This window comes from Vulpes lagopus, chromosome 8 (genome assembly GCF_018345385.1).
Source record: "Vulpes lagopus strain Blue_001 chromosome 8, ASM1834538v1, whole genome shotgun sequence".
Lineage (NCBI taxonomy): Eukaryota > Metazoa > Chordata > Mammalia > Carnivora > Canidae > Vulpes > Vulpes lagopus.
Window position 1 is genome coordinate 39,454,273 of NC_054831.1, and position 16,023 is coordinate 39,470,295.

The 16,023-nt window shown below is 37.0% G+C and overlaps 1 protein-coding gene across 1 annotated transcript; it reads left to right on the forward strand.

Annotated features, from left to right (window-relative positions):
- The first annotated feature begins 8,431 nt into the window (after positions 1 to 8,431).
- Positions 8,432 to 8,837, forward strand: LOC121497826 (60S ribosomal protein L31-like). The gene has a single exon (XM_041767532.1). It carries the CDS (start codon positions 8,452 to 8,454, stop codon positions 8,821 to 8,823), a length of 372 nt encoding a protein of 123 aa, XP_041623466.1. The 5' UTR covers positions 8,432 to 8,451; the 3' UTR covers positions 8,824 to 8,837.
- Positions 8,838 to 16,023: the final 7,186 nt, after the last annotated feature.

Below are 16,023 nucleotides of genomic sequence, written 5' to 3' on the forward strand. Positions count from 1 at the left end.
ATTTGAGTATGAAAATTCTTCACACTTTAATGTAAGAAAAACCCATATAATTTTCTACACTAAGGAACCTAAATAGGAGTGATTTAGAAGTATTTGCAAATGACAGTTTTAAAATTTGGCTTTGGTGCCAAGAAGATTCTATCTACACTGATATGTAAATTCTCTATATTTCCTGGAAAAACCTAAAGCATAGATTATTAATGAATTACTCAACTCATATGTACCCAGGGATTAAGTGTTATGTGAACTAGTTTTTAAATCCCTTCCGGAAAGAGAATTCTAAATGTTTAAAAAATTGTTGGTGGGCTTAGAAGCCAGGGAACAATTCAATTTTACAAACATCAATTCAATGCCCCCCTATGGACCAGGCTCAGAGTTAGTTATTAAGCAGTCTCTATTAAGATACAATTAGTTTTAACTTTTAGCTATAATTAGTTTTTATTTTTTAGCTAAACCCCACTTGTTTAGCTTTGGAATATTAAGAAATGAAAATAAGAGTACCCATAAAAAAAAAAAAAAAAGAGTACCCATAAATGCTATTAACACTGTGGCAAAAAAAGAAAAAGAAAAGAAAACATTGTGGCATACTTAAATCTAAATTTCTTCCCTAGAGTTTTTTTAAAACCTGTACTTTTAAACTTTATTACATACTGTTTTCCACCCAGCATTTTAACAAAACTATTTCTCACATTATTAAAAAATCTTTCTGAACAAAATTTTAATCTTGCATGAAAATATGCAGATTTGTAAGGCTACCTATTGTCAAAGTGATCTATAGAAAGGTTGATTTTGGCTCAGGTCATGATCTCAGGGTGGTGGGATCGAGTCCCATGTCCTATTCCCTGCTGGATGTGGAACCTCTTTGGGATTCTCTCACTCTCTTCCCCTTCCCCACCCCCTCACACACTCTCTCTAAAAAAAAGTCATCCCCCACAAAAATAATAAAGTACCACCTTCATTATATAATAAATTCTAATATATACTTTGATCTATATCTGAATATCTCTTTTATTCTACTTATCAGTTCACTTATTTTAACCCTCAAATCCATATAGTTTGATTATAAATATATAACATATTTTGACTTCTACAAGGGAAAATTTCTCCTGATTACACTCTTATTTTTCTCCCAAAACTTAAAAAATAATCCTCATACATTTATTCCTCTAGATAAATGTTAGAAACATTCAGCCATGGTTTTAGAAAAGCATCCCATTTGAAATCTTTAATTAAGGATCATTATATGTACATATTAACTTAGAGAAAACTGGGAGCGTTAAAATATTGAGTCTTCTCAGCCAGAAACTTTATTCAATCTTCTTTTAAGTCCTTTGACATCCAAGGGTTTTGTAGTTTCTTTCATGTGAGTACTGCATATAGCTTGTAAAATTCAACCCTAGACTTTTTTATAATCATGTATCGTAATTTTTTTCCATTACACTTATAATAATTTATTATCGGTAGTGACACCCTGGGCATAAGTTTCTTCTGCGTTTTCCTTTTTTTAAAGATTTATTTTATTTTAAAGAGAGACGACAGGTGGGAGGCGCAGTAGGAGAGGGAGAGAGAACCTCAAGCACGCTCCACCTCATGACCCAGAGATCAAGACCTGAGCAGAAACCAAGAGTTGGACTCTCAGCCAACTGTGCCGCCCAGTGCCCCTCCTGTGTATTTTCAAGTTGTCTCTTCAGCATAGACCCCAAGAAATGGGATAATTTAGTATAAGACTATAGATATATTGAAGAACTCTTCCCAAATTGCTATAATATTTTCACATAATTAAAATATTTAAAAGTACCTGTTTAATACCACTCTGAACTATTCAATATTTTTTTATAAATCAATAATTAATTTGAAGGAAATGGTATATCCTTGCTTTTAATTTACATTTTTGTTACTTGTGAAAATAAACAATTTCCTGTAAGTTTCAGCTATTTTGCAGTCTTGTGCATAAAAGACATTATCACAGATATGGATTATGTTTGCAAACAAAAATACCATTGGTGGAGACAGAGTTCATCTAGTCTAGTAACGAACTAAATGGCGATGTATCTGGTTACAGAAATAACTGGGGTACTACTGTATTTGGTGGGTGGGTGCCAGGGAAGCTAGATGTCACATGATTCATGGGACAGTCCTGCATAATAATGAATGTCATGCTGAACATTGTTATGAGTAAAAAACTTATTCATAATTTTGTGTTTAGAACCTAATTCTGGGAACACCTGGGTGGCTCAGTGGTTGAGTGTCTACCTTGGCTCAGGGCATGATCCCTGGGTCCTGGGATTGAGTCCCACATTGGGCTCCTCTCAGGGAGCCTGCTTCTCCCTCTGCCTAGGTCTCTGACTCTCTCTTTGTGTCTCTCATGAATAAATAAATAAAATCTTTAAAAAAAAAAAAAAAGAACCTAATTCTGTTTTACACAAACATTTTTGCATCACTTTGATATACACTGAAATTTCTAGGCATGCAACTATAATGTAAATCAACTATAATGTAAATCAAGACAAAACTGTACTCTGATTTGTATGAATATTTGTTTGAATATAACAATTATTCAACCATTTGAAAATTATGTCACTAATGGCAACATATTTATGTTATTGACATTGCCAGTACAACCCATCATTATCAGTTTTTGTAGCTGCCCCATTCACAGTGATTCTAAAAACGGCAAAGTCTGACTAAACAATTGAATCTTCTAGTGTAGTCATATTCAAACATTTACATGTAAAAATACATGTCAGTTTATAACAAATTATTCACTTTTTATTTATCCTATGTATTAACACTTAGAGAAATATATTTTAATGCTATTATTATTGAAATAATATGTAAGTAGGTTATATTATCTATATGTTTAATTGCAAGATAGTAAGGAAACACTGCAAAACACTGGCATAAAAAGTGGGTCTTGGGATCCCTGGGTGGCGCAGCGGTTTGGCGCCTGCCTTTGGCCCAGGGCGCGATCCTGGAGACCGGGGATCGAATCCCACATCAGGCTCCTGGTGCATGGAGCCTGCTTCTCCCTCCGCCTGTGTCTCTGCCTCTCTCTCTCTCTCTGTGACTATCATAAATAAATAAAAAATTAAAAAAAAAAAAGTGGGTCTTGACATGTTAAAATATTAGTGCCCTAGGACCAAATTTATGCCAAGAAATCTAAAATTTGGTCAGTATTAGAAAACATTTTTATATAATTCACAATATTATTAGATCTAAGGAAAAAAATCACGATATCTTGATAAATGCTGAAAAGTCTTTGATAAAACTCAATATTCATCCCTAAAAATTCTTGAGGAAACATGCTCTATTAAACCATGTCACTGTATATTCTATATTTGGATGCTTTGACACTTGGGTCTTGCTGATCTCAGAGGGACCACCCCTCCCAGGATTAGCTAATTCCTAGAGATAGTATACAACATACCTATGAGCCAACTTCCTTTATGGGGCTCTCACATTCCAGACCACTATCTACCTGTCCTAATTACCCCAGAGCCAATTAAGAGATAACTAGGGATAGGCCCTAGGCCCAAGGGCCTGCTGAAATTATTCAACCTAACCACTCTAAGCCCACTTACCTTGCCTCACCCTTTCTTTCCATGGAAACCACAATAAAGTCTCCAGACCACATTTTCCCCTCCTCCCTTTGCCTCCTGGCTGACTGTGGCGCTTCTCCATGTGGTCCCCATGGTATGGCACGTCCCTTTTTGGGAAGATCCAGGTATAACAAGTTATTTTTTTAATGAAAGTCATATCCCAATCTGTTGGCCTTGCCATACTTAAATAATAATAAAACCCATACTTTAGAACACATGACAAAATATATAAAATTCAACCCTAAGGCCAGCTTATTTTTTAATGAAGAAATTCAGGAGCTATTCCCATTAAAGTCAGAAACAAGGCAAGATGGCTATTATCTCCACAACTATTTAACATCCTTCTGAGAATATTAGCCAGTAAAATTTGACTAAAGAAAATAATGGCATAAGGAGAAAAAATTGATTGAAAATAAAACAACCTCTAATTGCAGATGACAATAGCTTATCTAGAAAATGCTAGAAAATCAATAATGAAGCGATTCAAACAATAAAAATTTTATAAGATAGCAGGATATAAAATTAATTTGCAAAAATCGATAGCACTGACTTCCAGTTTCTGGTCTGACACTTAAAAAGCTTGGAACTTATCACTCCCAATCTCACAAGATTTAGGGAAGCTAAACAAACTGCAAATCATCACTGTTTTTAGAGCCATCAAAGAATTTGAGATCATTGGGCATGCTGACAATCTACAACTAGAGAGACAGGCAGACACAGAAAGTAGCAGCGTGCAGGAAGCAGGAGCTGCACCTGGAGCCTGGTAGGAACACCTGCAGGTAAATGACTAATTTCTAAAGACTAGCTTGAGAGATAAAAACTCCTAAAAGCCCAGTCTCTTTTTTTTTTTTTTAAAGATTTTATTTATTTATTCATGAGAGGGGTGGGGGAGGCAGAGACACAGGCAGAGGGAGAAGCAGGCTCCATGCAGGGGCCTGATGTGGGACTCAATCCCAAAACTCCAGGGTCACGCCCTGAGCCGAAGGCAGGTGCTAAACTGCTGAGCTACCCAGGGATCCCCCTAAAAGCCCAGTCTTAGAGGCACTTCACACTTGCCTGAGTTTTACCTCCAGTAGTTCCACCAGGTCCACAGGGAGAAGGGGAAAGTTAATCACTTTGAAATAAGCCCAGAGCACTCTATTGTCCTTAACTCTCCTTAACTCTATTCTCCCTCAAAATATTTTATGAGAGCCTAACAGATCTGGGGAGAGGGAAATACTCAGTCCAGCCCCTTCTAATTTTCCTCATTTAACTGATGTAGGAGGGTGGAGCAGGTGGCCAAGAAGCACTTGTGAATGTCACTACCAGGGCTCACTAAAAGACTATGATCTAATGAAAGGACTATATAATGTTTCTCCTCCTTCCATGCTTTACCACCACACTAGTAGGGGTCCTGGAGTTTATAAAAAAGAACTACAAACTTCAGACCCTATTTAAGGAGGAACCTCTAGGGAAACCCAAACATAACAAAGGTGACAAAAAACAAGGACATTAAAAGATATTTTCAGCCTTGGAAACTCCAGCTATGGCCTAATTCCTGGCCAGATTAACATGAAAACTCACTCTTGAAGCCTATTTATTTCCAGGAACACAAAAAACTAATGGTGAAGTCAAACAAACAAAATGAATTTTATTGTATGATAAATGGCTATCGTAACAACCTGAGTGGGGAGCTTGGAGTCCAAGTAACTATCCTCAATTTGCAACAGGATGAGTATAGGGGGCAAGGAGGAAGATAAAGATTTATAAACAAATCCTGAACTCTTTCTAATAAGTTTATTGTAGCAGTAGTATAGGTAAACCAATTCTGAAACTATTTTGGACATATTATGGGATTAAGCAAATGAGGGAAAGTGTTGATATCACCAGTTCTTACTGAAGAAGTTGATACAATGTGGAATGTGGGAAGCTGAGAAATTATTCTGTACAGATCAGAGATATTGATGCAAACTCAGTTTTTCTAAAATATGTGTATGTCCATGTACATACATGGTTGTGTGCACGTGTATATATGTATGCATATATATGTGTGTGTGTCCTCTTACCTCACCAGTCCTGTCATCAACATGATAGTTTTTATAGATATAATACTTTAGTCTGCTAATATTCCAGTTTTGTCAGTTGAACTAATAATAATGTTCTTTATAGCATTTCCCTTCACTAATACAAAGTCCAATTTAGGTTCAGGTATGACATGTCTGAAACATGTCATAGCCTCCTTTAACCTGAAACATCTCAATAGCCTTCATTTGTCTTTTACAACATTGACAGTCTGTCCTCCTCTTGCATTTTCCTAACAGAACATTCTTCATTTTGTGTTTGTCTGCTGTTTCTAGCATCCTGCTCAAGACATCTCACCTGGAGACACAAGATGTACAGCTGTCTGTCCTCAGTAATATAAATTTTGATCTCCTGATCAAGTTGTTCCCAGATTTATTCACTCCAATCAAAAAGCAGTTTATAGGGCAGCCCTGGTGGCCCAGTGGTTTAGCGCCGCCTTCCGCCCAGGGTGTGATCCTGGAGACCTGGGATCGAGTCCCACGTCAGGCTCCCTGCATGGAGCCTGCTTCTCCCTCTGCCTGTGTCTCTGTCTCTGTGTGTGTGTGTGTGTCTGTCATGACTAAATAAACAAAATCTTTAAAAAAAAAAAAAAAGGCAGTTTATAAAGAGACAATTTAAAACAATGCAAAATCCTGTTCCTTGTCAAAACTTCCCTCTGGGTTTGGCATCCAATGATGATTATTTTAAAATATATATTTATTTACTTTTAATTGTGGTAAAATACACATAACAAATTTACATCTTATCCAGACGTAAGTGTATACTTCAGTGGCATTAAATACATTCATTTTCAATTTTCTAATTATTAATCCCTCAGAGAGTCAGCCCTAAGAAAACCAAGCGAATCCTGTTTTGTACTCCTACATCCTCCCCTAAAAAAAAGGTGTTTATGTTTTTTTGTAGTAGAAGCATTAGCATAGAAATTTTCATAACTAAATCCTTTTTTGACATTTTTATCACCCCTGCCCAGGTTAGAACCAAGTTAACTCTCCATTTATAAATTTCTCAGGAAAAGGAAATTTTATCTTAATGTGAAAGACCAAAAAAAAAGTCAAATTTTTTGTTTACAAGGAACTTAAAAAAGTTTCCAACTCTCACCTTTAGTGGGGTTTACTACTTTCCTTAGGTTTTTGTTTATCTATGCTATCCATCAATAAATAACATATCTGTTTGAGAGCTTTAAATTTTAAATCTGGAAAATGGAAAGCTCTTTTCCAAAGCCTGACTACTCTGTTCAACAACAACCTATTAAACTTCCCAATTTGGGGGACGCCTGGGTGGCTCAGTGGTTGAGCTCCTGCCTTTGGCTCAGGTTGTGATCCCGGGGTCCTGGGATCGAGTCCGTATTGGGCTCCCCACAAGGGAGCCTGCTTCTCCCTCTGCCCACGTCTCTGCCTCTTTCTATGTCTCTCATGAATAAATAAATAAATACAATCTTTTAAAAAATAAATAAATAAACTTCCCAATTTGGTGCTAAGACAATCTGTTTATTCATTTATTCAGTAAACACTTACTAAGCATTTATCCTATACAAGGTGTTATTTGAGAGGTTATAAGAGAAGGCATCACTCCTGTGTTCCAGGAGTTTTAATACAGCATAGCACAATAGTGAACTATAATAACTAGTCCCCGATCCTTCCAGTAAGCTTTCCCTTCCCCTTCCAATCAAACCCTTCCAACATACCCTAAATGAACAGGTCAGCAAAGCTGGCTGGTCAGATTTGCTCCCAGGGTTCTTCTGTTAGAGAACAATGGGAAGTTTCTTTAGCACCTGGATCACAAACTGTAAAGATGGCATTGCAGTAACTGAGGCCCATTTTCCTTCCAAAGAGGAAACCAGTAAGCAGTAGGTAATAATCAAGCCAACTCACAAAACAAAAAAAAAACTAAAAATTCAGTGTAGAGGCCAAAACCCTGATAAGCTTCAGAGTCTGAGGCTCATATTCCTCAGAAATATGAAAATTCCTCCATATTTCACGTTATCTGAGCCTAAAAATTCCCTCTTTGCTAAAAGACACGGAGATCCTGCCACTTGCTGCTGAGAGGGTTCTGACACATATCACAAACTAATAGTAATGAGTGTCACTCATTACTCATTACTTGTTTTATTCTTGTCACTAAGCATAAAACAAGTTTCTACAAAAAAACAAGTTAGGAGAGTTCTCCTTCGTTAAGGAAGATCAAGAAAAAGTGGCATTTGAGCTTGTTCTTAAGGAATGGGTTAAATCTTGATAAGTAGAAATGTATAAGAGAAACTTCCAGATGACAGGAACAAAGAGGAAGTGGTAAAAAATTGTCCGGATTGGCATGAGGCTATCAGTGTAGTATGGGAGCTAAGACTAAAAAGGTAAGTTTGGGCTACTGTTTTGAGTCTGCCTCATCCTATCAATAGGTTCTATCAGCTTGGAAGCCTGGGGGCACTCACCTAGGCCTGCAGAACTTGAAGGAGCCTACAGACACTTCCCCAATCCAAAACCCGTGTTGTAGCTGGACTGGCCTTATGGTTATTATTCTGATTGCAAGATGCATCTCAGCAACAATTGGCAGAGATCTTTGGAAAAAACAAGGTTTATTCTTGGAAGGGGCACAGCAAGTCCATGGCTACACAGTGAGATCACAGGTAGTGGGGGGAGCGAGCTCACTTCGACCTGGGTTCTCCCTTTACTGAAGTCAAGGGTGAGATGCCTCAGATTTTGCAGGCTCACTCTTTATGAATTTAAATTTAAAACATAAGAGGGAAAATTAAATTAAATTAAAGCTGGGGCTTTTTTTCCAACTAGGGCCCGGCAGAATGGCTCCCGCAAACAAGGGTGGCGAGAAGAAGAAGGGCCGTTCTGCCATCAATGAGGTAGTGACCAGAGAATACACCATCAACATTCACAAACGTATCCATGGAGTGGGTTTCGAGAAGCCTGCCCCTCGGGCACTCAAAGAGATCCGGAAATTTGCCATGAAGGAGATGGGAACTCCAGATGTGCGCACCAGGCTCAACAAAGCTGTCTGGGCCAAAGGAATAAGGAATGTTCCATACCGTATCCGTGTGCGGTTGTCCAGAAAACGTAACGAGGATGAAGATTCACCAAACAAGCTCTACACGCTGGTTACCTACGTACCTGTCACCACTTTCAAAAATCTACAGACTGTTAATGTGGATGAGAACTAATCGCTGATTGTCAACTAATCGCTGATTGTCAAATAAAGGTATAAAACTGCAAAAAAAAAAAAAAAATTAAAGCTGGGGATGGAGGGTGTGGGTGGAGGGGGTAGAGCAGGATCATGCAAATGGTTCATTATCTAGGTGACCCAGAGTGGCCTGACTCTTTATCTAGTTATGTAGTGTGCAATGTTTTTGTTCCAAATGATGCCTTTGAAATAGATGCCTTGGCAATCAAAAGCTTAATGTCAGCATTTATGTTCCAATTTTAAAAATCCAAATTGTCAGGTACTACACTATATTTACTCAGTGGAGGACCTAGGAGGATATCCAAGCAGTGTTGTCCAGCTGGTCACAGAAAATGTTACATTGTAGCTCAGGAGAGTGGTCAGGGCTGGAGACTACACTGGGTCATCTGCAGAAAAACCGTAGTTCAAGCCTTCAGAAGACTGAACCATTCATAATAATGGTAGTTACTATATATGGAGGACTTATTCAGGTTAGGCATGATACTAAAGTATGGTCATTGCATTGTTTTTATTTAATCCATAGGAAAAAATCCTGTAAGGTAGGCACTATTTTTTTTTTTAAGATTTATTTATTTGAGAGAGAGAGAGTGAGTACAAGTGGTTTGAGGGGCAGAAGGAGAGGATCTTAAGCAGACTCCCTGCAGAGTACAGAGCCCAATTCAAGGCTCCATCTCTGGACCCTGAAATCTGACCCTGAGATCATGACCTGAGCCAAAACCAAGAGTTAGATGCTCAATTGGCTGAGCCACCCCTTAATCCCATTTTAGAGTTGAAGTTTGAAATAAGGCTTACAGACTAAGCCTGTTCAAGGTGACCAATTCAAAGACCCCAAACTAGTTAGTGGCAGAGCCAGGACTTGGACTGGGTCTATCTTCACTTTAGGGTACAAAGCTATACTCAGCTCCTCTGTGGAAGAAGCGGTAGATAAAGAATCTTGGGAAATATCTAGCAGAAACAAAGTTTTGTCTCCTTCTGGGTCAGACCGATGCATAGATGCCATCTGAAGAGGGGAGTCTGGCAAGGATTTATCTGACATATGTCCATTCTGTAAGGTACACACCTATCACTTCTACTCCCCTTCCAGTAACAACTGTGCCTGCAAACTTGCTCACTTAGTTTCAGGTATCTTTTTCATAATGTCTCAATCTATCTCTTTAAACTGAATATTGAAGATGTCAGAGTTTCTTTTACAGTAACTAATGTTACCTTACTTAATACTTAAGGAGATTCAGTTAAAGCATAAAATCACCTCTTTACAAATTTTTATTTCTTCCCCGTCTGAAAAATTCAGTAGGCAAATTGAATAAAATTGCCACTCTTGAGACAAAAATTGTGGTTTTAAAGACCATTTGGAAGAAACAATTTCAAAACCTGGAACAAAAATACAACAAGAAGAGATATTTAAAAGAAAATAAACGATACTTGGAAGATTGATCCTGGAGACCCCCTAGGCAAGTAATATGAATGCCAGAAGGAAAATATGTAACATGAAAAGGAAGGGGCAAGGAAAAATTGTTATTTGCAGACTTATTATGCAGGTTTAGGAGAGGTGATAAAAAGGCACACATCTAGGCATGTCCTGGTAAAATTTGAAAATTCCAAGGTTAAATATAAATGTGCATGCTTCTAGACCAAAATAACAAGTTATTTACCTAACTGGCTCTAACCTCTCATATGCATCCACAAAAGTTTGTGGGATACTTTGGAATCATATTTACAAATTACTGAGAAAAAAGGAGTAGGAGCCAAGAATGTAAAACATATAAAGATATTATCCACTTGCTGGTGTGAAAGATATTTGCTGGGATGCAAGAACTGATAGATCATCATTCACATAATCCATATGAGGAAAAGTTTCCAGAAAAAACTTTGTCAAGGAGGAGGTGAGAAGGTAAAGAAGTAAACAAAAATTGCTAAAAGAAGAAACAGAAAGGGAGTCAATGGTAGGCAAAGTACTTTGCCATGTATATGGTTAATTTAAATGGATAATGATTGACTGGGAATGTGTACTCTGAACAGTAAAGATCCTTGAAATATGAGACATACTGTAAGAGAAAGTCTAATAATAGTCTGGAGCTAAACGTTCCTCTCAGCAATATCTAGACATGGGGAATTGAGTGGGCATACATAAAAATAGTAAGGAAACTTAAGGTGGATTTTTGTGGAGGATGAAGAGAGTATGAGGGAAGAGTACTTGGTGAAGTGCCAGTGGCTGGCACATCATCTTGAATGAGAGAATAGCAGTATGTATTCAAGGACGATAATCAGGAATGGGAACACTGAATGGAAAAGTCTGTAAAATTTCCAAATTAACTGGAGGAAGGGAAGAAAATAAGAACTAACCAGATCAATCAGCAAAGTACAAAGCAAATAACAAAGGAAAAGCAAAGTAGGAGGTAAAGTGAAAGACAGGGATGGTCAGCTGGAAAGAAAGAAAGCACGTGATATGTTGTTTCTAAGAAATATGCTTTATAAAAAGATAGAGGGAAGGTTTAAAAGTTTAAAATGGGCAAAAATTGAAAACAAATGCAAATTTCTCCAAAGGCAAGAGAGCACAAAATGATGATGCAATAAATCAAAGACCAAAAAACTGGAGACATATTGTATTCATGGATTAGAAGAGTCAACATGATAAAGATGTCAATTCTCCACAAACTGACCTATAGATCTAACACAATTCTTATCAAAAAGCCAGCAATATTTTTGCACAGTTCTTAACGAAATATCAGCAAGCTCATTCCAAGATTTATATGGAAAGGAAAATGAACTAAAATAGCTAAACGATTCTGAAAATGAAGAATTAAATGGGATGAACTACTCTACTAGATTTTTAAGACTCACCCAAAGCTACATTAACCAAGGCAGTGTGCTATCAAAGGAGAAATAGACACATAGGTCAGTGAAACAAAACAGAGGACCCAGAGATAGAAACACACAAAAAATGCTGAATCCATTATGACAAAGGTACAAAAGCCATTCAATGGAGAAAGAATATTCTTTCAACAAAAGGATATGTGCTTGCAAATATTTTTCTCCCATGCTATAGCTTGTCTTTTCACTCCCTTGTTAATATCCTTTGATGCATAAAAGTTTTAGTTTTTGATGAGGTTCAATTTATCTATTTTTTCTTTTATTGTCTGTGCTTTGAGTGTCATATTGAAGAAATCATTACCACATCCATTGTCATGAAGACTTTTTCCTATGCTATCTCCTAAGAGTTTTATAGTTTTACCTCTTACATGTAGGTCTTTGACTCATTTTGAATTAATTTGGTATGTGGTGTAAGATAAGGGTCTAACTTCATTCTCTTGCATGTGGATATTCAGTTTTTCCCAGCACCATTTGTTGAAAAAACTGTTCTTTCCTTCAACCGCTTGGTAGTCTTACCAAAAATTATTTGTATATTCAAGGGTTTGTTTCTCAGTTCTCTATTCTATTTCATTGATATATATGTTTGCCTTTATGCCAGGACTACACTGTTTTGAATACTATCACTTTGTAGTTAAGTTTTGAAATCAGGAAGTCTGAGTCAACCAACTTTCTTCTTTTTCAAGATTGTTTTGGCTGTTTGGGGGTCCCTAGAGATTCCATTTGAATTTTAGGATGGGTTTTTATATTTCTGCAAAAACACCATTGGGATCTTGATAAGGATTGCCTTGTATCTGTACAACACTTTAGATAGAACTATCACTGATGCTAAATCTTCCAGTCTATAAACCTGAAGTGCCTTTCCATTTATCTATGTCTTTTTAATTTCCCTCAGCAATGTTTTGGTTTTCCCTCTTTCTTCCTTTTGCTCTTTTGTTTTGTTTCTTAAATTCCACACATAAGTGAAAATAATATGCTATTTGTCTTTCTCTGGCTGACTTATTTTGCTTAGCATAATACTCTCTAGTTCCATCCATGTAATTGCAAATGGCAAGATTTCATTTATTTTTATGACCAAGTAATATTCCTGTGTGTGTGTGTGTGTGTGTGTGTGTGTACCACCTCTTTATCCATTCATCAGTCAATGGACGCTTGGGCTGAATGCTTTAATTTTTCCATGTACAAGTCTTTGGCCTACCTGATTACGTTTATTTCTAAGTATTTTATTCTTTTGATGCTACTATAAATGGAATTACTTTATTAATTTCATTTTCAATTGTTCATTATTAGTGCCTAGAGATGCAACTAATTTTTCTGTGTTGGTTTGTATCCTGCAACTTTGCTGAATTTATTAACCCTTGCAGTGTTTTTGTAGACTCTTTAGTAGTTTCTACATATAATATCATGTCATCTATGAAAGGAAATAGTCTTATTTCTTCCTTTCGAATTTGGAGAGCTTTTATTCTTTTTCTTGCCTAATTTCTCTGGGTAGAACTTCAGATTCTATGTGTAATGGAAGTGGCAAAAGCAGGAATCCTTGTCTTGTTCATGATCTTAGAGGAAAAGTCTTTCTCATTGAATATGTTATTTGTGGGTTTCTTATATACACCTTTACCATGTGAGTAAGCTTCCTTCATTTCAACTTCACTGAGTGTTTTTACCATGAAAGGGTGTTGAAGTTTATCAAATGCTTTTCATGCATCTATTGAAATGATCATGTGGTTTTTTCCTTCAATTAATATGGTATATTACATTGATTGGTTCTTTTTTTTTTTTTTTTGTAAGTAGGCTCCATACTCAGTGGAAAGCCCAACATGTGGTTTCAACTCACGACCCTGAGATCAAGACCTGAGCTGAAAACTGAGACACAGAGGCACCCCATATTGATTGATTCTTATATGTTGAGGCATTCTTGCACTCCAAATAAATTCCATTTGGTCATGGTGTATAATTCTTCTAGGATGTTGCTAAATTTGGTTTGCTAATATTCTTTGAGGATTTTTACATTAATATTCATAAGGGTTACTAGTCTGTAGTTTTCTTGCAGTGTCTTTGTCTAGCATTTAATATCAGGGTAATGCTGGCCTCATAGAATGAGTTGGCATGTGTTAAAAATTATATATATATTTCTTTTTGAGGACTGATGGTAGTTCTTTAAGTGTTTTGTAGAATTTACCAAAGAAGCCATTTGGCCTGTGACTTTTTTGGTGGGAGATTTCTCATTCTTGATTCAATTTCTTACTAGGTAACAGTCTATCTGGATTTTCTATATTTTTACTGCTCCACTATTGGTAGATTGTATGTTTCTAGGAATTTGTCCATTTCACCTAGGTTATCCAGTTTGTTGCTAACACTATGGGTGTAGTTGAAAAACATACACATGTTCAAAAATCCTAGAAGTAAATTTATGAATAAACAAAAATTTATCAATCATCCATTATGTCCAAAGCACCATAAACCAGAGGTACAAGAACCAGAAACAGTAGTCAAAATGAAATTTTAGAAAGATCATTTGCAATAGCCACAAACATCAATAAAGTAACTGGAAATAAATTTTACTAAAGATGTGCAGCAAGGAATGGTGCAGCAGCCTAAAGCTACCTACAGTGAGAACAACCCTAGGCTTAAAGAGAACCTAAGGACAGTTACTATAAGAGAGAGCCACCTCCAGGAACTGTACCTAGAGGGATGCAGCCAACCTACAGAGACAAAGCAAGGAGGAATAAGTACCTTTATTTCAATCTCTCAATCTTTGATTTTTTTTATTAAACCTTTCACGTGGGGATCCCTGGGTGGCGCAGCGGTTTGGCGCCTGCCTTTGGCCCAGGGCGCGATCCTGGAGACCCGGGATCGAATCCCACATCAGGCTCCCGGCGCATGGAGCCTGCTTCTCCCTCTGCCTGTGTCTCTGCCTCTCTCTCTTTCTCTCTGTATGACTATCATAAATAAATAAAATTTAAAAAAAAATTTAAAAAAAATAAAAATTAAAATTAAAAAAAAATAAACCTTTCACGTGGGACAGCTGGGTGGCTCAGAGGTTTAGTGCCTGCCTTCGGCCCAGGGTGTGATCCTGGAGTCCCAGGATGGAGTCCCGCATCAGGCTCCCTGCACAGAGCCTGCTTCTGCCTGTGTCTCTGCCTCTCTCTCTCTCACTGGGTCTCTCATGAATAAATAAATAAAATCTTTAAATAAATAAATAAAAAATAAACTGTTCACATGTATGTTTTTATGTATGTAGATTGAATATAGTACTAAGAAATAATATGGAGAGATCCTGTGTATGTTTATCCAGTTTCCCCAGTGGTAACATCTTACTACAAAACTGTAGTACAATATCATAACCAGGATCAATATCCAGGATCAATATCCACTGATAAAATCTACTGAATATGTTCAAATTCTCCCCGTTTTACTTGTACTTATTTCTATTTGTGTGTGTGTGCATATTTAGTATATTCTAATTTTGTTACATGGGTTCTTGTATCCACCACCACAGTCAAGATACAGAACAGTTTCAACACCAGGAGGATTCCTCCTGCTTTCTTTTCATAACCACACCCACATATCCCCCACTCCCCTTCCCTAGCCCTGGCATCCAGTGATCTTTCTCATTTTTATAATTTTTTTATTTCAAAAATTTTATAGAAATGGAATCATACAGTATATAACTTTCTGGTTTGGCTTTTTCCAATCAGTATATTTCCTTTGAGATTCATCCAGATTAATTCCCTTATTGTTGAGTAGTATTCCATGGTATGGAGGCACTACAGTTTATTTAATCATTCGCTTATGGGAGGACATTTGCATTGTTTCCAGTTTGGGGGCTATTACAGATAAACTGCTGAGCACACTCAGGTACAGATTTTTGTGTGAATACAAACTTCTAGGGCACCTGGGTGGCTCAGTCAGTTAAGCATCTGCCTTTGGCTCAGTTCATGATCCCAGATCTGAGCCCCGCATTGGGCTCCCTACTCAGTGGGGAGCCTGCTTCCCCCTTTCCCTCTGCAGCTCCCTCTGCTGCTCCCCCTGCTTATGATCTCTATCTAATAAATAAGTAAAATCTTTTAAAAAAATGAAAATAAAATGATGGTTCATTTTGAGTTAGTTTTTATCTAGAGTATAAAATTTAGATCTTTTTTAAAAGCTAATGGATATATAATTTCTCTGCCACCATTTGTTAAAAAGACCATCCTTTCTCCGTTGAATTGATTTTTTTATCTTTGTCAAAAATCAGTTGGGCACCTTTGTATGTGCCTATTTCTGGATTCTCTATTCTGTTCCACTGATCTAGATGTCTATCCCGCCAATAGTG

Excerpts from the sequence above, each read along its gene's own strand:
- LOC121497826 (XM_041767532.1), top strand. The coding sequence starts at position 8,452 with ATGGCTCCCGCAAACAAGGGTGGCGAGAAGAAGAAGGGCCGTTCTGCC.